Raw genomic sequence first — 22,436 nt, forward strand, 5'->3', positions numbered from 1 at the left:
AAAACAAATTATCTTAAATATGGGCCTCAGCGACCTGCACAGCAATCGGTGTCTCAGCAATGGGACAGCGCAAACTGGACCTGGCACCGCGAATGCACATAATTGCAGACCTCAACAAAGAGAAGCTTTTTTGGATTCAGGATCATGAGACAGATCACCCTTACAAGACTGGTGACTCAAGTTGCAGTTTACTGCTCTTTTAGACCATAGCTAATGCAAATACCATCAGAACTTGATTAGCTAAATATCACTAACTATTGTGAGACCATTGAGATCAGCATGCTGGGTCATTACCATCAATTTTCTGTTACGAACACTTGCAATGTACTCCATTTTGTTTATAAGTATTTGTCCATAACCAAATCCTCAGTGAGACAAATGCTGGATGGTGCCTCAAAGACATGCATTGTGGCGTATGAACTAGACAGAGTTTCACTAAGTCAGCTAACAGTTGTGAAATTTTGGGAAAATGGAACTTTTGTACAGTAATAGAGTAATTGATTGGCGCAATCTCATACAGGGCTGTAGCCAGACTTTTATCTGGGTAGATTTTTTAGATGAAAAGTGGACTTTTTTATATGGCATAATGCAGTTTTGCATTATGGTGTGGGGTCTGGTGGCATGCGCCCCCCCCCCAAGGATTTTTTTGAAAATAGATCCTGAAAAGGTTGAATTTAGTGTCATTTCAGTAAATAAAAATAACAATTTTTAGGTAAGCTGAAGACCAGATGACATATGGGAAAATATCTCTACTAGTCTGCTACTACTGTAATTATACTGTCTGTACATGCATGTGTCTAAATAATAATATATCGGAATGTCACAGTGAATAAGAATGGGAAAGATTGAGCACTCTGTCATGGTCAACAGGGGCAGTGGAGCAGAACAAAGAATGTCTTAAACAATGAAATTTACACATTGCATGGAGCTGAAGCACAGATGTTCTGCATGGGAGGGGCTTGCCCACCAAAATTTTATATTTTAATCAAAGCTCTAGGTTAGACAACAATTTGTTTTTGTAAATAAATGAAGTAGTTGCATACAGCTTTTAAAAGAAAATGTAATTATGACTGTTCTATTAGAGTGGTTGACTGCTCTATTAGAGTATTTCAATCTTACATTGCATTAATGAGTTAGCTATCAGAGCACTTAATTTAGCTTCTTATTTGGGTGGTATGAAATGTAGCTAATGGACTTTTGTTACTGGACTTGTATGCTAAAATTGTGGACCTTTTTTACAAGAGGGTGGTTCTTCAGAACCCCCCAGGGCTACGGGCCTGTCATAAATTGTTGGGTTGTACTTTGGCATGCATGACAAAGTGGAGTTGTGGTTTCAATTATGTCATCATTATGCTGACTTTGAAATGGTTTACTTTTGAGTTGGAGACACAACCATCAGTGTTGCTAACCCAAGCAAAGTCTTAAGTATTCTTGAAAAAAATACAACCGATTTTAGTGATCAGCTTATGGACAAACCCCATATCAAGTTTCACCCCCAATGGGAGTAATCACAAGGTAAACACGCAGTTATTTTGAGCCAGGATTCTATTTAATTATGAAGTCTTAGATGCTGGGATAGTTAGCAAATGCATTGCCACTGCAAGTGAGTATTAATGCACTTGTCAATTTCATGACCCACCCCCCACTCCAGGGGGGTGGGGGAATACAGGGGATTTGACAACATCTCAAGGATGACTAAGCGCATATTTCATGCATGCGACTAGTAATAAACCTGCCCTGTAGCTAGTAAAATTATAACAAGTGCAATTTTATTGTTTAGAAATGCAACTACCAAAAATCGGTCAGTGAATTGGACAACTGTCAATTGCCCCAGGGGTGGGGACAAGAAGCTCCACCTGGGGTGTGGGGATGCCCGGGAGTGGGGCATGAAATTGACAAGTGCATAACACCTCAAATGACTTAATTCTAAGGCTGGCACGTCAGGTTTGCTACAACCAAGGTCCAATGTCTATCTGGATCCAACTCATGATCACACCAGTGGTAGTTCAAGAGCTGACATGCAGGAGAACACCTTATAAATGTTGAATTGAAATTCAGATATTGGTCAAGCATTTGACTTGTAAATAGGTAAGTTACCCACCGTAATGAGCACGCATGCCACAGCCCTCGCCGTACAATCTTCAGCATCACTTAAAACATTATGATTAACTAAACCATATTAAAAACTCAACTACTACTACAAACAGTATCAACATGTGTAAGATGGTATTGGTAGTAGATCACCACAGTTCACAACGTTTAGTAGGTGCCTTACAATTAAACGCTTTAGTGAATTCCTCACTGTTCTGTATGCTTCCATTCACCCTATCACAAACACAAACACATCATCACAATAATGTATAGCACACAGTACTTCAGTTGCATGGCTAGAGGCATGTACAATCTTGGGTGAGGTATTATGGTCTACTCAATGGTAGTAGCTGGTTCACTGGGTTGACAATAAAAGGTTTAGTAGTACACTATTGAAACGGACAGTTAACCAAAGTTGCATGTTCCCAAGACTTAATTAATAGAATAAATAAGCTTACCAAGGAGACTACATGTTACTGTATAGTATGACAAAATTGTAGGCCTTTATTGCGTTTATTATCTATGTTGCTCTGGGAATGTATGCCCTTCTTATTCAGGGGTTATATGTGCACAACCAACCTGATAGGCCCGGGACTATGAGGATCTGTCCTAGTAGATGATTCCAGATATTCAGGTGTCAACAACGAACACCAGACCTGTTAACAGTAAACTCAGCACTGTGGCATTTAACACAAGCTCCTCCCTACTTGTCCAAATGAAATGAAGAATAGTTTATCTTGTGACAGTTCAGAATACAAGTCCTGCTTTCCTCTGTTCTGTTGGTAGGCAAGGTATGCAGTGTGGATGCCTCCATTATCAGCAATATTTTCACCAAGTGTGAGTTGACCATTGATCTAATAATAGCAACGTGTGTATAGTGTGTGTATACATCTGAGACTGATAGTGACGTACACACCTTGACCCCTTGTTGTTCATACTGGTTATACTGGTCCACAAAACATTGAGTACGGTTCTTAAATGCAACGATAGATGATTCATTCCACCAATTAACACGATTGCCATTCTTGTCATATTGTTGACCTAACCAGTAATACAATGAAATTAGTAATAAGAGCACTATATCACCAGGAGCTCATAAGTGGCACAAGGCACTTACTGTATAAGCTCCTGATATCACTAATATGTACACTTGACACATGCATATACACCACATACACACTCACACCATATACACACACTACATAATGCACACATGCACAAACACGAACACTAACACACACTATACACACAAACAAACACACTCACACACCTTGGTCATCAAAACCATGTGTCAATTCATGACCAATCACTACTCCCATAGCTCCAAACAAAATAGACCTATCAAACACAACAATCACTAAACACAACAACATTACAATGTTTTTAACAATAACATACGAAGGCCAATCAGCCACAATGAAGGGAGACCGCAATATTCCAGCCAGAAACACTACAAGAACAACAGAAAACATTAACCATATCCCCATAATAATAAAACCTGTACATACCAAATTGGTTAAACTGTGGAGCATAGTATGCATTGACTTCAGTGGGAGCATTTAACCACCTAACAAGTGTAAAATACAATTAAAAGCAAAGTATGCAGCACACTCAAATGGAACTGTATATAGTAAACCATTCCAAACAAACAACTATTAGTTGTATACTACAGATAAAACATCTAGTGATAGTAACACACATTAGTTACTGTAGAAAGACATACGACAGTGCGTACTGTGTTTTGTCCACTGGTTTCCCATACTGGGATAACATCTGTTTGAACTGGAAGCTCATAATGTCATAGCCAATTGAGATGAAGTCTGCATTAGTAAACTGCAACTATAAGTAATGCATCAATGACAACCATTACTGAGAAGTGACTAATCTTACATCTTCATAAAACTTATCAAGTGTCTTGTTATCCTTGATGAAGTCAGGGTAAGCAATCTGTCTGGTGATGGCATGAACCTGGAGAAAAATGTTATGAAACAAGAATGCTGCAAGCTTATATTTACTGGACCTGAACATGATAAGGTTACCTGTCTGTACATGAAAACACACACACCCACGTGCGCACGCACGCACGCACGCACACGCACACACACACACCTTCTCAATGCACCTATCCTTTGTGGTGTTGTCCAACCAATCCTTTTGTTTTATACGATCAATAAACGCTTTCTCAATAGCATTAGCAGTATTGTTGACCTATGAAAAACCACACACAAAATCAAGTGCAGATGTGGTCATTCTAACATATAACAACAATTAAGTGACTGCTTTATTAGATATTATTGTTAAAGTTTCTTGGAAAAGTTGAGACTACCTATATCCGGGACACTATTTGTAACCACATCAGACATATATACTATGCCCTAAAGCAGAGACTTCAAAATTATATTAACATATACTTAGCATACCTTGGTTCTTAAGTCATCAGAAATAAATTCATCCACGAAAGGCCTTGCCAAGGCATAGGGCATGGCGTTCTCTACAAACTCAGCACAGTCGGTACTACGTTCATCACCAAGCCGTGACGACTTTGGAAACCGACTCTTGCGGAGAATATCACGGATGGCAAATCCATCATTATCAGTATATTGGATAGAATTCAATATGAGCTGCCACTTGGCATAGTTCCTGACTGTCCTGTAGAAACAATAACAAAAAGATAAACAAGATGTTACAGGGAATGTGGAGACAAATCTGGTAACACCATAACACAGACACTCAACATAAAACTACTTTCAATGCACTGCCTTTAAGGCTGATCACAATGTACAGTGCATTTGGATGTGACGAAACTACCCAAACATTTTCCATGACTGACTCTTGTTTTTCTGTAACTTTACCATTGTTAACTTAAGTGATTTAGTGAACAAAAAAAGTACACTATAACACTTTAAACATCATACATTCGGTGTAATCTCTGAATCTTTCACATCAAAATTCTACATCTGATTAGGGATCATAGAAATAAAAAGTAATGAGATAATTTGTACCTGCAGATGACTGAAGTAGGAATTAAATGTTCACAAGTGTAGCTGCAGGTGTAAATGACCTCCCTTGTTTCCTTGCTTTTATTTCTATGATCCCTACTCAGATGTAAAAAAAACTATTTTTCCTTACAGTTGTTTATTCACTTTTCTTGTAACATAATGACTGGTGAACCATCACGTACCAGGAAAGAATGGCACCAGACACACTATAAAATTTAACCTGGCTATTAATTACTGAAAAGCAAAATGGCCATACTACTTTGTTTCTATAAATCTGTAATACAGTTTACAATTAATGAAGAACAGTAAAGAAGCACCTAGTTGGAGACATTAATCAGGCAGTTAGCAGAAAATTCATTTTCAAAATGTCACAGAAACTTGTGGGGGTCGTTCTGAAGGCCCTAACCATTACAGCCACACTAGCATCAAGGGAAAGTAAGGATGGTGATAGTTTCGGACCGGAAGGCCCAAAACCTCCATGATCCCTACTGTACAGCTACTGCACTGTATGATATAAGGTCACCATGGTTACAAGAATGACCACTTACTCTGTACCAAACTGTTCCAGAAGAAGGCTGAGGTTCTGAAAGTAGCTAACAGTTTCTACAATGACTAGATCATCCTCTGTGAATGCGTGATGAGTCTCATCACCAAACGTCTTGTCAAATATTGTATTAAAGTAGTTCACCCAATCAATCTGCATTTGTCAACAAGGTATTATAAACAATTACTAGCATCTGTAAACAGGAACGTACATCGGGAAAAATGTCAGTAAAATTTTCAAGTGACATCGGGTTGTACAGTGCTGACACATTACGTAATTCCGTATCTGTTAAAAAGCTCTAAAACAAAAACATCATACCAGTGTTACAAGGTACAACCAATGACAATACAAGTACACTTACAAAAGAAAGTTCACGCTCAAAGTTAGCAATGTCTCGGGCTATCAAATGTGGGTCCTCATTCACAATTGGGGTTAAGGTTTTTGCAATATGCTTTATCAGTCCAACAAATTCCTGTAATACAAATAACCTGTAGCACACAATACACCACAGCAATGAACGCATATACCCCAAATACATGCAGTGGAATCACTACATTATGGCCACCTTGGGACTAGGATTTACTTATCCAGTTGTCCTGAATTCAAGTTGTACACCTAAGACCATGGACAAGTGTCCTGATAATAAAGGTGTTGTCCTTTTTATAACCATTGAGAGTCTTCCTACTATACATTTTACTGTTCATATTTTCATAGGAAAAATATCACAGTACCACAAAACAAACAGAGGGTTAATTAGAACATGGCCAAAAGGGAAACACCTCTACAAGTTGAAACCATCTTCACACACAAAACAAATTATGTACACTCTTGTGAAATACAATATATTGAACCATTTAATTGCACCAGTCACTGCTGCTAAAAATAAAACAGCTACTACCAGATTAACGTACATCTCCAGATCTGTTTCTGTAGAATTCAGGTATTCCCAGAGTCAAGCCGGCCTGTCCAATCTATGAGGGAACAACCAAACCTCACTACAATACATACATGTTTTTCCAGGACCTTATAAGCTCCTGGTATTTCTTATCACAACTTTATGACTTATTATAGGTAACACATGTATCTATTCACCAGTGTCCATTACAATACACATCAGTCATAACACAATAACAACCACATTCAAACTTCATATAAACATATCCCATTGGACATATGGTAGGAGAATAGTGGACTATTAGACACATCTAGGTCCCCTAAACAATAACTAAGTCCAACTGTTTGCTTCCATTATTAATAATGTTTGAAAAGACTAGAGGAGTATCAATACTTGTGTCTGCTGGGACTGGTATGTTTTGTCTTTAATGGAGGTGTTTGAATAGTGTCCCTTGATTCAGTATGCACTAACTATTGTACACGTTTAAAAGATGAAGCCAAACTCAGTTGTGGTTTTACCTCAACCACAGTAGATGTTGGAAACTCTACAAAGAAGAGATCAAGTTTAACTGAGAATCCCACAAGTACATGGCAACGGAAGGCTACAACCAAGCCACATTAGCCCACCAGTGAAACAATAGAGTTCATCAGTTAACAAACTATCACATTATCAAAAACAAAGTTGTTAACCTCTTACCACATTTCTAAACCACTGTGTTAATATGTGGTGTTGTATTGTGATTAAACACTTACAAAAATCGTCAGAAGATCCCACAACAAAATGAAAACAATGTGAATGTTTTCAACTAAACACTGTCAAACATTTTCCTTTCCCACACACAGACACAAACACACATGCTAGATAATAGAAGACAACTTTCTAGTATCTGCGAACTGTTCCTACTAATGATGACAACTGGATGAATTGGTGCATGATAATAATACTGCATATGTATCAGCGACATCAGAAAACCCACCCAAATATAAAAAAAACTCACTTGCCTAAAAACCAATCTTCATGGATTAAGAATAAAGGATAACTGTAACCATTAACAACAAAGCCACGGATATCTGAGCCCCAGGTGAACTAGTATTGACACTATTGTGCTCTGCACTACCTAAAGTTCTGAGCAAACCATGATCGATTACTACTAAATATGTGACCTTTAAATTGTACTTCTTATACTCTTGACTTATCAAATCTTCTTTGCTAGTCACTACACGGTTGGCAACTGCAAATGAAGCTATAGCACTTTAACTTTATTGATGATGCAATACAACACTAGGAAGTAAAGGGAAGTAAAGGGAAGTAAAGGGAAGTAAACCTACTTACACCACAACTGTTTAGATGACATAATAATAATACAAGTTTGCATACCAACAAACTCCACACTGTGATCATCGTGATATGTGTATGAAGACGTTCAATAACTGTCCATTACTGAACATGGACTCGTACAGTTGTGGCTTGGTGATACAAATAGAACTAGTCTCAGAGTGAGTAAGTGGTTCAATAATCTGAAATTCTACACTATGTATTTTGGCATTAAATTTCTTATGGCACTACAGCATCATAACAGCCACGAAATGCTAAGTTTAGCTTGTACAAATGAACACACACACACACACACACACTACACACGCACGTGCACACACTGCACACGCACGTACACACACACACGCACACTACACCACACATTTAGTGCTGACCATTGTAAATACAATTAGTAATGTCAACTACCTACTATAATTAGCAACCACAATGTCATGTACATATATGGCTTTTATCATCACACAAGGTAGAACACACCAAAACAAACATAGAGCCAATTACAAAGTACTGCATAATACACTGGATCAGTGTTAAATTTGAATGAATTGCTATGTTTACAGCTGTATAAGATTTAGTTCACATAAAAGCCAGGGTTATGGATGGACTTGTATTGCTGTATATAAGTACAATAATATCAGCCATGTGATTTCCAAACTTTTACACTTGGCAGACCGCCATTAAGTAGGTTTGTAGGAGTACTGAATGTGAAAGCCAGATTTAATTTTTGTACACAGAGCAGCCATAGGTGGGCTATCAAAAATCATGATCAATGTCACCATTAATACAAAAGGCTTAAGGAAATTAAATTTGAGTACGGAATAAACGGTAATAAAACAAGGAGGGGTTGCCTATAATAAAATTCCTAATTTTTTATCTTATACTTACTTTGTCATAACTCCTGAGCCACATCAAAAGCACCTGGCATATCATAAAATTAATTGGGCACCTGAACGTGTACCACAATTATTAATTTCTGAAAAACAATGTGGCCACTTCAAAAGCGAAGAACAGTACTCTGCAACCACTACGGAATACAGATGGTTCTTGTTATAAAACAAAACAGAAACCATTGAGCATGCATTGATACGTAATAAGACAAGTCTCAGTAGCTATTTAGTTTGCAAGATAGACTGTACATTTTGTGAGGGTGACACACACACATACGCACGCGCACGCACACGCACACACACATAAACACAAAATGACCACTAGTTATCACCCAAAGATCGGAGAGAGCATACTGGACAGATAACTTCACCTTTGAGACAGACCCCACCCATTACCATTTGAACACAGCTGGCTCCACATTGTCTATTACTACAAATCAGTTACATTGTACAGGACAACACAATACAACACCTGGTTGTTGCACTGTATCAGATGACACAACAGAACATTAGGTGGAACAGTTCATATTTCTAATGAATAGCCCAAACAATGATCATCCACATCATTCACCAATAGCCAACAATTTGTTCTTACAATAACATTTCAATTGGGTCCCACTATCTCACATCAACAAACACTACAGTTTGAAGAGGTGTCAAATTAAACAGAAACTTCCCACATAGGTGATTACAACACCATGCTGGTATTTGTGAACTAATACAGGAATGGTCATTTTTATGCTTATAGACACTATGAATTTCAGTGCTAACTGACTGCATGTATTAGACCAGATGTATGGTCTCAACAAGTGAGGTGGCCTTACTTAGTGAGGTAATGAATTACACCTAGTAACTCTGTTGGAGCCAAATAGTTTAGACACAGTCAGAATACAATAAGGTGGGCACTACTATACACTCTTGACTTTCCACACACAGTAAAATCTCACAAATCATAAAATTTATTTTCCATCTAGGAAAACCTTACTGGCACTACAATGATGTACCTAACATAACTGCATTCATTACAGAGTGTTAACGTTGTACTAGCTGTGGTGTGTACAGATATCAACACAGACAAAACATGCAATATCATTAAGGGATACAAGCTATTTACATTATAGGAACCCAACAAAAACATTAATTTCAAGGTAAAACCACCAACAATGTAACGTCAGGTCCTTCTTGAGTACCAACCTAACCTCCTACAGAAATAGTTCCCCCATAAAAAAAAATCATGACATAAGCCATTAGACAGCATCTCTTGCAACAAATAACACACGTAGCAGATATGTGCCACACAAGCAACAGAAAAATAAACAATAAAGGCTAAGTCAACATAATCTACAGGAAATTTTGGTTATTTTTATAAACCACATTAATTTTAGTACTATTACATCATACTCATCAGTCTTGTCATCAGCCACCCACTCTCTCAATCATGCAAAGGTCGTCTGGTGACTTTGATCCACTTTCTTGGCCCTAACATGCTTCTTGTGCTCATTCATGTTTACATTCAAATGAATAAATCTTTTTATTAAAATTGCTGGCATGACTACTTAATGTACAACTTAGAACAATAATCAACAGCAAAGAATACCTTTAGACACTAGTAAGCTGGGTTTTCAGGTATATAGTTTATTAGCGTGCACTTCCTGGACCAAGAAATTGGATAAATGTTACCAGATGACCTTCGCATGATCAAGCACGTGGGTGACAGAGGACAGGCAATGAGACTACACACTCACCTTAATAACATTAAGGGAGGAGTTAAAGTCATCTGATTCTATGTCAAACTCAAAGAAGGCTGAACTCCCATAATAGTGCTCCACAACTAAACTGGAGTTGATGGACCAAGGCTCCTTCTGTGTAACATTAGTTTCGTCCCATCCACCAGTAATGGTGAGATAGTGTTTAAGAGCCTCGGGAGTGTCCTCCTTAATCTTCTCTGTATCAAGACAAGCAACATAAATCTGACGCATCTTCTTTATGGCCTCAGCATCATTGCTAACAGATTTTTTAGAGAGATAACCAATTAGATGTCCGTAGTTATCCTTTGCTAGTTGTTCAAATGTACCCCAACGGCCTAGTCCATCTGGAATACTGTTTATCTTCTCCCATCCACCACAGCTATATTGGTAGAAGTCAGTACAAGGGTTAACACTCTCATCCATGTACTCAGAAAGGCGGGCGGTAGCCCTGATACAGTCCATGGTTAAGCAGAGAGAAGTGTTCAGAGCAGTCGCATAAGTCATGTTCAGCAGTGAAACATGATTTTTATGTCCATTATCATTGTTGTCATCTTCGTTAAGTTTGGTATATCCCAGCACAGCTGCTAATGCAACAGTAGTAATTAAGAACACAAACATCAAGACTGTGACAATGATACAGAGCCGAGTCTGGTTTCGGCTTATTATGCCATGTTGTGGTATTTCATCGTCCTCAATTCTGTTCAGAAGTCTTGAGCGTTCAGTCATCTTCAGACTCCTGAAATATTAGGAAACATCAAACATGACGAACAGCACAAATAGAAAGAGCCATAATTGGTTCATCAAAGTGTTCAATAACCTGGGTTAATGTCTGTTGAATTGGCAACAATTGCCTCAAAAGTTCTGCGCATTCTGAACGCAAGGGCGTCTGCGCAGCTTTCACTATCAACGACAGACCATTTAAAGGATTCTGTCAGTACAAACACGTGTTCGTAGAACCGGAAGAAGACAATTGTATGATGTGTGTGCCAAGTGTACACTTTGTGTGAACACAATACACTCAAACCCAATAACGCAATAATACAAATATACCTTGCACAATGCTGGAGGAATATGAAACGAACTGACTTATCTGGTGCGTAACCGCGAGGAGTAAGAAGCCACTAAAGCGCAGCCGCTTTTTTAAAAGAATCACGTGATATAAATATATAAATTCAATAAAAACAAGTATACAAAAATATACGGAGGAGAATAAAATACGTGCATGTACATGTCATAGTGATGATAGGGCATTTTCCTATATACATAGGTTGCGAAAAATTGTACAACCAGACTCAGGATTTGCGTTCCAGGGATCCATGCTTTGATCCACCATGTTTCTGTTCATCTTGTGACTGCAATAATGCAATCTGTCGGTGTAAATAGTTGTTCTCCTTTCGAAGCACTTTATTTTCCTGGTGCACTTTCTAAAAAGCAAAAACCGTGTTTACTAAACTGCCATTACTTATCACTTAGCTATATAATATTGCTTACTGCATGCTTCTTCATTAGAGCTGCATTTTGCATTTGTTGTTGGTTGAGCTGTGTGGTCAGACTACTGATCTTTGCAACTAACTCGGATACTACACAAAGAAAAACACACGCAATGCATAAAGTGACATTATACACTAGCTACTCAACACTATAACAGAAAACTCACCATATTCATCTTCAATGTCCGAACCACTTTCAGTAGAGTCACTTTCCATGTGTGGCTATAAAAATAATGAAACACATTAAGTGAAGTGTATGGCATTAACTTGTTTACAAAAGAATACAAAAATGACCTTACCCCATTTAGGCTCTCTTGACTGTCCATGGTTGAAGAAGAGAAAAAATTACGCTGTGATCCTATTGGCGGAGATGATGTTGGATATTGCTGTCTGTATCGAGCAGAGTAAGGATGTGGCTTGTCACCATAATTGAGTGAACTTGTTCTAACAATATCAGAGCTGGGTTTGCCAGCAGCTATCATATGAGAAGCCATTGCTTGCAGTTCCTCAGGGTCATAAGACCTATGACGATTATGATGTAAATGCTTTGTGTCTGATGATGCTCTTCTCTTCACTGTAACTACTGGTTGTTCTATTTCAGTTATAGTGTCCTGTAGTCCTGTGTTAATAATTATTTTTGGTGGAGTTGTGTTACCAGTTACACTTGGGAAAGAGTAGTGCTTCTTACGATGCTTTTCAGGAGTAGAGGGGGCAGATTTTACTATCACGTTTTCTTTGTTGACTTGTAATGAGCTGGTAGTTTTTTTCCCTCTAAATTTTTTTGTTACCCCCCATATCTTTGTAGGTGAGGTATGCTGATGTGACAAAGACTGCGTAGTGTTATTATTATTTGTGTTGGTCTCTGGAATAGCCGACAAGTCATCAAGAGATCTAGCAGCTGCTCTTTGAGCATACATTTCATCACTCAGAGCTCGATTCACCCAAGGGTTAAAATCATCATTTGTACGAGCGTGGATTTTATCATCGCTGTCCGAAGATTTAATTTTTTCACTAATTTTTTCACCTGGATTAGACTGTGTACGACCAGCAAGAGGTTTGTTCCTGCGCAAAAGACTCTTTCGTTTTTTCTTTTTCTTGTCATCTGGCAGTAACTCAAACACATCTTCGCATTCCCCTGGAGGAGCTTCTTCATCATGATTTTTGTTGTAGCTTAGAAGTAGAGGATCAGTGGATTCAGATGTGTCATGTTTTTGACGTCTAGCACCAATCTTTTGAAAAAATTTCATTGACTTGCTCGTCACAGGTGAATTAGGATTAGATGGCGATTTAGCAAGTGTGCCTGAAACCTCCAAGCTACTTCTATAACAACATGATGAAAATAATACTCCAATACACTTCAATATTTATCTTACTCTTCATATAGTTCCGAGTCAGAGAGCATATCTAATTCACCTGGGGAGAAAGTTTCACTCATACCTTTACGTAGTGCTCTTGGTCTAGGCTACAGTGTAGCAAAAAAAAAAATTAAAGCATATGTAATGCAATTAAAGTTGGTACCTGTTTTGGCTCCCCAGCAGGAACAGAATATTTTCTGGTTGGTTTTGGTGATGGCTCAGGAGCATTGACTGTATAAGAATCTTTGTGTTTCCCAAAGATACTCAATGATTTTCTTTTCTTTTTGGGTACCTCAACTTTTTGCTTTGCATAGTCAGGCATGGACTGAAACGTACATTAACATCACAAGTGAGATTATAATACTAGCTTGATAGCAAGTTACCTTCACTTTTTGTTTGTTTGTAGTTTCATCTCCTTCAGAAAAACTCAAAGTTTCAACTAGGTTAGCCAACAGTTGTACGCGAGTTCGTAGCTGCATTGCAATAAAATAATTACATCATCAAGTTACCATCTTTACAGCACTTACAGCTAATTTTGTGAAATCTGGTGCCTTGCAAGCACTAATCTCAGCATTTATCAACTTTGTAAGAAGAAATTCTCTAAATTCTGGACCCTATAACACATTGGCATTTAAGGTAAACATGCATGGCACAATATCATATATGTACCTTCTGAAAGACAGCAGGAATAGGAACATAAGGACCAAAATTTGGCACATTGTCTTTAGCAACTACAGTGACCTAATACAGTAATGATGTAACGATAGTTAAGTGGATTATATCCAGTCACTGTACCTTGTAGACAGTATTTTCTGTATTAGATTGTTCCACTTGAACAACCACAAACACGTGTAAGAAATGAGATCGGATAGCTTCTGGATTAAACGGTGTGTTATCATCCTGTAAGCATAGTCAAGTGACAGTATATAGTAGCATTCACTAACCTGAAACACAACTGTGACAATATCATTCCCAATGTGTCGTTTTCGTTGCACCTACATTAATAATATTGATAATAAATAATATTGATAAAAATTTGAAATAGAAGCTAAATGAACACCTCATAAGCAGACTTGACAGAAGCCAACAATTGTTTAGGTAGGTAGACACACAATTTTTATGCAACAGGAAGACATACTTGCTGCTTGTCTGATGGATCAAATGGTAGCAAAGTTGACACGTGAAACATTATTTCTCGGTCTTTGAATTTCGTGTAAACTGACTCTTCTCCGGTTTGGTTGCTGCCAATATCTAACCCCCCTCGAAACCTGAGTAATCACATTATAAACTAAGCACACAGACAAAATAAATAATTTTATACCCTTTAAAGCCATTAAGTTTAACTCGGTCTCCAAGAAAGTCAAGAAATTCTTCCATTGCAGTTGAGTGATGCTTATTGGAAAAAAGTTCCTCTTCTCTTGTCTGTACAGTCAAGTATACATGTCATGCCACCAACCACATACATAACATAAGGTTCGTACCTGTCCCATTTTCTGATATATAACACCAATTTTGTGCTTATGTGATACACTGTGTTCATCAAACTTTTGAATTAGGTCACTAGCCTGTACAAAGTGGAAGATGATAGCATACAAGAATGGACAGTACATACCTTGCTGTGATTGACTTTGTGAAATTTCTCTCCAAATATCACTTCTTCTGTGCCCTGCTCTTGGCTTAGCATCTACATGCACAGGAATGAAACACAATTTTTAAAACTAGAATTAGTTATGTCTTAGGGTAATAAAAACTGAATGAATAAATAAACATACGTTACAATTTCAAAATATAAAAACAAATCACCCTTCAAACGAAGAAGTTCACTCCCAACCACACATGAACAACATTAATTAAATGCTAGCTAAACAACATTACCGAAGCAAATTCTTCAGGGTGAAGCTTTTTGGTAAGATTCTTGCAAGGCATGACTGAATAGTGAGTGTAATTTCTTGCTCTATAAATAGACAGTGATTTAGCTAAAGCAGATATATCTAACAATTATACCTCAAGAGAAGACGATATTGGGCCTCGGCTACATCCTTGTCCAGTCTTAATGACAGCAAAAGTGGACCATGTTTCTCAGAGTTGCAATAGTAATTGTCATGGCTCTAAACAAAATCACTCCATAAACTCCTGTATTGCTATAACAACTCTCACACCTTATTTGCTATGTATCTTCCATATTGGAATGGTGTATTGTCTTGTTCAATGTGAAAGTGCTCATGAGCAATTTCAGGCGCCTCCCAACTGCCGTCTCTGTTTCTAGCTGCCTCGTGTTGTTCCCCATCCACCCAGTATCCTCCTTCATCAGGTGTGATCACCATAGGATAAGGACCAACTCGTGATAACATCACTTGTGATCTATGCTCCAGCTTGGCTCCAGATAGTACCTGCCAAGTGTATTCACGTGACTCCACTGGATAATGTAATCCACTGGCTACATACTCTTTGTATAATGTCAAAGGATTTCCTTTTTAGCTTATCCTCGTATTCCTTTTCTGTCTCCCTTTCTGAGCTAGACTCCCTGGTCACATTCTAAAGAAAAAGAGATTATTTGGAAACAAAGACATGCACATTTACCCACCTGATCAGTCGATAGTTCCACTCGTTGATTATCATATCGACCATTCTATTATGAGAAACATAAAAGGTTTACACAAAATGAATTTAAAAACTAACCTGAAGCTTGGTAAGTAGATTGAGAAAGTCTTCTTTTTCTCTTTCCTGCCGGTGATACAATACACACAAATGAGACTTCACCAATACATGAACAGTATCTATGTCATTGCTAGATAATGCTTACCATTGAACTTGTTGATCGGACAGTTCGCTGATCCTTGTTACGCTGCATAGTCGTACCACAGAACAATGCCGAAAAGATACCTATACAATGAACAAATAGCATACTTAAAATGCTCCTTCACACATAATGAAAGCAACAATCTCACTCAATAGGGCTCACATTCTAAGAGTCAGAGACAATATTTATCAAACATATGATGGCCCACTAAAACATAACCCATAATTTGCTAGTTGTCTCAATTCATCTAATTACACTTTACAGCCTGCATTGACACACTTCACTAAAGTGAAGCCACTTGAAGCACTCCCATCTCTCTGGCTTCTTTCATGAGTCATAACAGACCCCTACGCTGGTAGAACTGAGATTCTTTGGAGTGATTAAGAAACAGCAAACCACATAGTACCATACAAGACAAGGCTTATTAGCGAATACCTTTATAGCTGGACAAATCAAATAACACAATAACTATAATTCACAATTACATAGCTATCTATATATAGACAAATACATGTTAAAATGAAAGTAGCTTCTTATGTTAAACTACATGAGCCATCTGCAAGCTAATATCCACACCTTTACACATTTTCTAGCTATGTTACACTACAAGGACATCCCACACTACATGCTGTACAAACTGTTTCATATTTGAATACAACACGACCGCCCACAAGTTAACACTATACACGTTGTTTCGTTTGCAAGGTAGCTGTAACGATTATCAGTTGGAATTTATTACACCTAATGAATTTGCTTTATAGTATGCTGTGGGGCACTCTTCACATGACAACGATACACAAAACTACTGCTAAACAAAACAATGGTAAATGTTGCACAACACCACTACACAGTAGCCTACTAGATTTATTAGTCAGCTTCGTGTTGAAACGGTTCAAGTCAGAGCGACGAGCGGGTGATTTTAACATGGAATCGTAGCTTGCCGTCCGATAATCGACGGCACAAGTCATTTCTCAACACAATACAGTTCTATATACTAACAATATTAACACGCTTACCAACTACAGGTCTTCAGAAGCTCATCCTGATCTATGTTTAAGGGAACGCCTCTTTCCGTACACACCACCCTTTTGTGCGCATGCGTCGAGTTTTACATGCAGGGCGTTATATAGAGTACATACGTGTTTAGTCTGCGGAGAGAAATCTAAAATGTAAGGAATGATATTATAACGATACATCAGTTGAATTATCTATGTGTTATGTATCCTTCATAATATTTAAGTATTATTCTGTGCTTGGTACCAGGAGTCCGTGATACCGGAAGTACAAGGGAAGTAGCTACTTATTAGCACTAACTATATACTTAACAAAAATGTTCATATTTTTCAATATTTTTCTAGAATACTATTACTGGCTAGTTCATGATTCACAAGAATAATTGTCTGTGCTAGCATAGCCTGGTGCTAGCTACATGCACTAGCTAGCTGTAGTATTTCTTGTGACAAAGTATACACTACAGTGAACATGCTAGCACATCCTATAGTACCATACAGGTAGAAATGTTTGAGTAACAAGAAGTTCATGAAAATGTATAAAGATCGATTTTCACTTTTTTTTATTCAAAGTGATCAGTAGTGATGTACATGTGATGATATTTTCACCGGCGAAGCTGCATGCATGTCATCACTTACAAAATTTGTCCCTCAATATTTCTACCTATATAGTATCTATAGTGTTCTTTATACAAAGTCGATGGCTATATTAACAGTTCATTATGAGGTCAAATCAGAAACTACAACATGTGGTACAGGTAGTTAGCCTAGGATTCATCTTGTTAACTGAACCATGTGTATGTTCGCTCCCAATTTAATATGACTGTATAAGCATTATCAACATTCCTCTGAAGACAAACCGTTACCAATTCCAGTAGGCCAGTATTGTCAGTCTAACCACATTACCGACGTGCTTCCCTTATAAGGTTATCTCTATACCTTGTCAGTTTCATGTTCTGTCATGACCATCAATCCTTGTTACCAATATTGTGATGTGGCTATGTATATAATATATAGTCTTAAATGGTAAAAGAGGAAGTTGTATTGGCATAACAAATTTGGCTGTTTTTGTGAGATAACAAGTCATGGGTAGCTATAGTTTATGTGTTTGGAAAATCATGCGTTCAGGATGGCTCACCAAATGTTGTTTGTGATTATTAGCACAACTATTATGTGTGGTGTTTCCTTGCAAGATTCCATGAACTGTTTTGACAAGTAATGGCTTATACTCCGAACAATTCATTATGTAATGCCATTTGTTGATTGCAAGAGGATGCACAACCCCACACATGTAAATATACACACACACACACACATACTAATATTGACGGACACTACAGAATACACAGTAATGAAGTATTTCATATACCAATTATGACCTGGTGACTGTGTGGCTGTGGTTACATGTTGCTAAATGGGTGACGTTTCCATCATGTAATGTATTGAGTGGTACATATTGCAATTATACAATACACTGATCCTTAACATCATATGTGTTAACATATTAGGTCAGAAACAGATAAGATAATACAACTGAGACAGGAAACTGGTGAGGTAAGATTATGGGTTCCAAACCATTGCACTATGTGAAAATGAAGCTTTAGTAAACACTTGGTACATGCATGGGCTCTGCTTTGTTACTTAGTGGATTCCTATAGACCCATGCTAGTACCCTATAATTTTTTTCCTGATTGGAACCTGGTATCCTTTCTTTTACCTTAAATGGCAAGTACATAATAATTTCCTGGTACATGTTCAACTAGGTGAAGGAGTTACTGTGTCAAAATGTGGAAAAGTTGACCCAGCGTCAAGAGAATCTTGAAGACCTATCAGATAGGACACGTAAGTACATCTACCACCAATGAACTTATATCTGGCACTCTAAATGAAGGACACCTGCACACTTACTGTTAAAGTTTAAAAGTAGCTCTTTAGTTAGTGAACTGACTTTTTAATACTTGGTTGATGAGTTCTTTTATTAAAAAGTTCACATGGCTTCTTTAATTCTGCATAAACGTAACCTCATAATTTTTATCAGTCCTTGGAGGGAATTTACATCAACTTTACACACGAAGGAATGTCCCTTAATTATATTTCCCACAAAAGGAAACCTAATATTATATGGACAACAGTTTTGGTCCCAACAAGTCTGATTGTTACCTCTGAAAGGAGGACATCCTGTTATACAGCTCCAACAAGCTTTTTGGAGCCAAAGTGTCTGCTACATTGTGTTGCATTTGTAGGATTCATGTTAGATAATAACAGCAGATTTAATGTGTAAATTTATCTTTGTTGTTGCAATTACTGTGTAGAAATATTAGAGGAAAGTTCACGTAATTTTGTTATTGTGACCACCACACTGCAGAGAAAGTATTGGTGGAGAAATTTTTGGGTGAGAATACTATTGTAATGTTTATGTTTTGGTTTGTTTTTGCACCATGAATTCTATAGAGTAAGAATTAGTTCCACTAATTTATGTCCCTCTATTTCATGCATGATTATCCTAGCTTCCTGTGATGCTCAATATAGATAGCTTTATGATGTATTGAGCTTTCATGGGAAACTGTTTTCATCTTTGATTATTCTCATCCTATTATGATTAGTTATGGTAGTTTTATTGAATGGACCACTTTCAGAGAACTGTTAAGGAATTTACAGAACTTAACTGGCTATGTCATGGTTATAGTTGCTATGGTAAATATAACCACCTCCATACATCCATAGCCTTTTGTGTACAATAATTCCCCTTGTGTCACCACATTGGAGTTGTGGATTCTATGTGGTTGAGGGAATGCATTCTGTGATTTATAGCTATTGGATTTTACATGAGATCTCAGTACACTTTTGTCAGTTATAAGATCAACTTGTGAATCCAATTTGTTGTGTAGTACAGCAATTATAATGGTGCTATGTCATGGATAGATGATTTACTGATACATATATATAGTGTGTGATTATCATATTTTGTAATAACTATTTAAGGGTGGCTACTAATGGACTGCCCTACCCACCCATGTCTATATATTATGCGTAATGACAGACTTCTTCAACCAACCTTCTTTGGCATACACCCTGCATTAAATTTTTGTTATGTTTGATGCAGTTCATGAAAGGCTACTTTTCCTGTGCATGAACACATGGTCCATGTGATGTCACTGGAGTATGCCTGTTTGATTGATTGATTGGTTGGTTAGGAAGTTTATATATATAACTACTTTAATAGTTGGTATAGAATCCCTATATGAACTGAAACCTACTGCTTGCTGTAGGGTGCTGTAAATTCTGATTTTTAATAATCAAAGTTGAGGAGCATTGTAAGAAATTTTTTTTCCAAGAATTATGTTCTTTAATTTTCAGACAGGAGCATTGAAGATAAGCAAGGGTGCAAAGCATATATCATTCACTTGTAGATAAAATAAAACCATTTCATCCTGCGTGCTACTGTATTATCTTATTTGTTGTGATTTATTTTTGCACTGTGTTTTTTAGTTGCATGTTTGTATTTTTTCAGATGTGGCTGATGCTATGGATTATTCTGATTGTAATATTTGGGTGTTTAATAGGCAAGTAGACTTTGATGTTAAAATACACAATTTCTACATAATATAGCAATAATATGTGGTCAAATTTGTGCTCTAAAAATAGCAAAACATTTTATAATATGTACTGATTGTTGGCTAGGCTGTGGCAAATCTGATTTACCTAATTACTATTTCCTGTTTCCTGTCCTGGCCAAACAAACTTTGCCATGTGTACAGGCAGCTAATTCCTACTCATGTACACAACTACACGTGTTTTGTACATGTCTAGCTATTACATAGCTACAATTCATGGGTAAAGTTGACAGTAAAATAGTTAGATTAACCAGCGCACCTGCTTGTGTGTGTTATGCATTAAATCTCGAAGTAAAACAATTACCTGATACTTAGAATACATCAGTTTACGAATTAGTAGGAGTTAGTATGATCACTGTGTCATGCTTTCAGTGGTTGTGTTTGATGACTTGTACAATCCCCATAAGTAATGGTCAGCTGTCTGGAGACAATGCACTGAACACAGGCAACACTGGGGCTACAGTGTTGGCTAAATGCTTCCATTGGCACTGTTAACTACTTTCTTTTTACTCTTCTGTTCCCTCTGTTTCTTGCTCCACCCATTCATTATGTAATACTGGAATCTGCTAATTTTAGGGTATTATACTTCAAAAAATGTTCATTGATAAATATTTTGTTCCTCCCTGTGCCTGACAAATATATATATATATGCATGAATAGTTGTGGGTATACTATGGGACTGAGTAGCTACACTGAACTGGCAGCTACTTTCTTCACCTCCCTGTTCTTTAATGCAATAGCTAGCATTCCAGGTAAATGGCAGATGCAAGTACCCATAGAAGGCCATCTTTCCACACTGGAAGAGAATCATTGCAGCTGGCTGTTTTACTGCTCATTATAACTCGTTATCACTATTGAAGATTGAAAACAATTATGTATGAAATTAAAAAAATGATTGTTGTCATAAAAAATCTCTTTCTTACCCATTAATAGTAAAAAATTGTATCAAATAATTTCGTAGCTATGGTATTCTATTTTTATGACTGAAAATTAAATCCCATGGTTTAGTGACGAAATTTTGTGAGTGCAGTCTTATGTGTGATTGAATGTGCATGTGGGACTTTACCAGCTTATGCATTCAGCATTGGTGGTAATTCTAATAGAACATACAGTCACTTTAATAGGACACTCATATACTTTATGGTGTCTTAGTATTTGACTAAATTTAGCAATTTGATATATAATTACAAGATAGTAGTTAGCGTATACTGTATATTTTTGTATGCATTTTATGTAGCTTGGTTGGTGGCAAATGAAAAAGAAGATGATTAGGCAAAGAAGAAAAAAAAACAATCTGTTTATCAATGCATGTATATTGTATATGAAATACCATAATTTTCTACTTGAAGGTTTACAGTAAATCTTATAGTGCAACAATTAATGTGCCATGTGGTCTAGGGTGTGGTCTTTAATGATGTAATACTACAATCACATACACACAACAGACACTATATAGAGGTGATGGAGAAGGCAAAAAAATGGAGGACCAACTTTGATAATGAAAATAAACAATGGAGTTTGAGATATACTACAAACATGGATGACATTCTGGAGAGTCTCTGTGGATCTGGTGGCATGCCCCCAGGAAAATGTTTAAGCTCTGAGATAGTGTGTTCTTACAGATAAAATAAGTAGCTACTCACAGTTTTCAAGAGATACAAATAATGTTAC

The 22,436-nt window shown here is 37.2% G+C and overlaps 2 protein-coding genes across 2 annotated transcripts; one reads left to right on the forward strand and one right to left on the reverse strand.

The window, feature by feature from the left end:
* Window positions 1-2,147: 2,147 nt before the first annotated feature.
* LOC136243440 (uncharacterized) lies at window positions 2,148-17,150 on the reverse strand. The gene is made up of 39 exons (XM_066034945.1): window positions 17,001-17,150; window positions 16,145-16,224; window positions 16,021-16,065; window positions 15,926-15,970; window positions 15,787-15,876; window positions 15,501-15,731; window positions 15,346-15,449; window positions 15,217-15,295; window positions 14,954-15,025; window positions 14,823-14,906; window positions 14,663-14,763; window positions 14,480-14,609; window positions 14,286-14,336; window positions 14,137-14,241; window positions 14,011-14,082; window positions 13,869-13,955; window positions 13,725-13,814; window positions 13,505-13,666; window positions 13,360-13,448; window positions 12,286-13,306; window positions 12,154-12,208; window positions 11,988-12,076; window positions 11,790-11,920; window positions 10,494-11,232; window positions 6,546-6,605; window positions 5,996-6,106; window positions 5,846-5,932; window positions 5,639-5,787; window positions 4,512-4,740; window positions 4,201-4,299; window positions 3,982-4,059; window positions 3,827-3,930; window positions 3,600-3,658; window positions 3,490-3,541; window positions 3,362-3,429; window positions 3,008-3,132; window positions 2,799-2,945; window positions 2,671-2,747; window positions 2,148-2,325 (listed from the first exon to the last, which is right to left on the reverse strand). Exons 1-39 carry the CDS (start codon window positions 17,107-17,109, stop codon window positions 2,241-2,243), a joined length of 5,391 nt encoding a protein of 1,796 aa, XP_065891017.1. The 5' UTR covers window positions 17,110-17,150; the 3' UTR covers window positions 2,148-2,240.
* Window positions 17,151-17,211: 61 nt separating this feature from the next.
* Window positions 17,212-22,142, forward strand: LOC136243290 (vesicle-associated membrane protein 8-like). The gene is made up of 6 exons (XM_066034813.1): window positions 17,212-17,310; window positions 18,660-18,705; window positions 18,915-18,993; window positions 19,464-19,543; window positions 20,663-20,714; window positions 22,003-22,142. Coding segments are annotated over exons 1-6 (294 nt in total). The 5' UTR covers window positions 17,212-17,308; the 3' UTR covers window positions 22,038-22,142.
* The last annotated feature ends 294 nt before the right edge of the window (window positions 22,143-22,436 follow it).

Source organism: Dysidea avara, chromosome 13, assembly GCF_963678975.1.
Source record: "Dysidea avara chromosome 13, odDysAvar1.4, whole genome shotgun sequence".
Taxonomy (NCBI): domain Eukaryota; kingdom Metazoa; phylum Porifera; class Demospongiae; order Dictyoceratida; family Dysideidae; genus Dysidea; species Dysidea avara.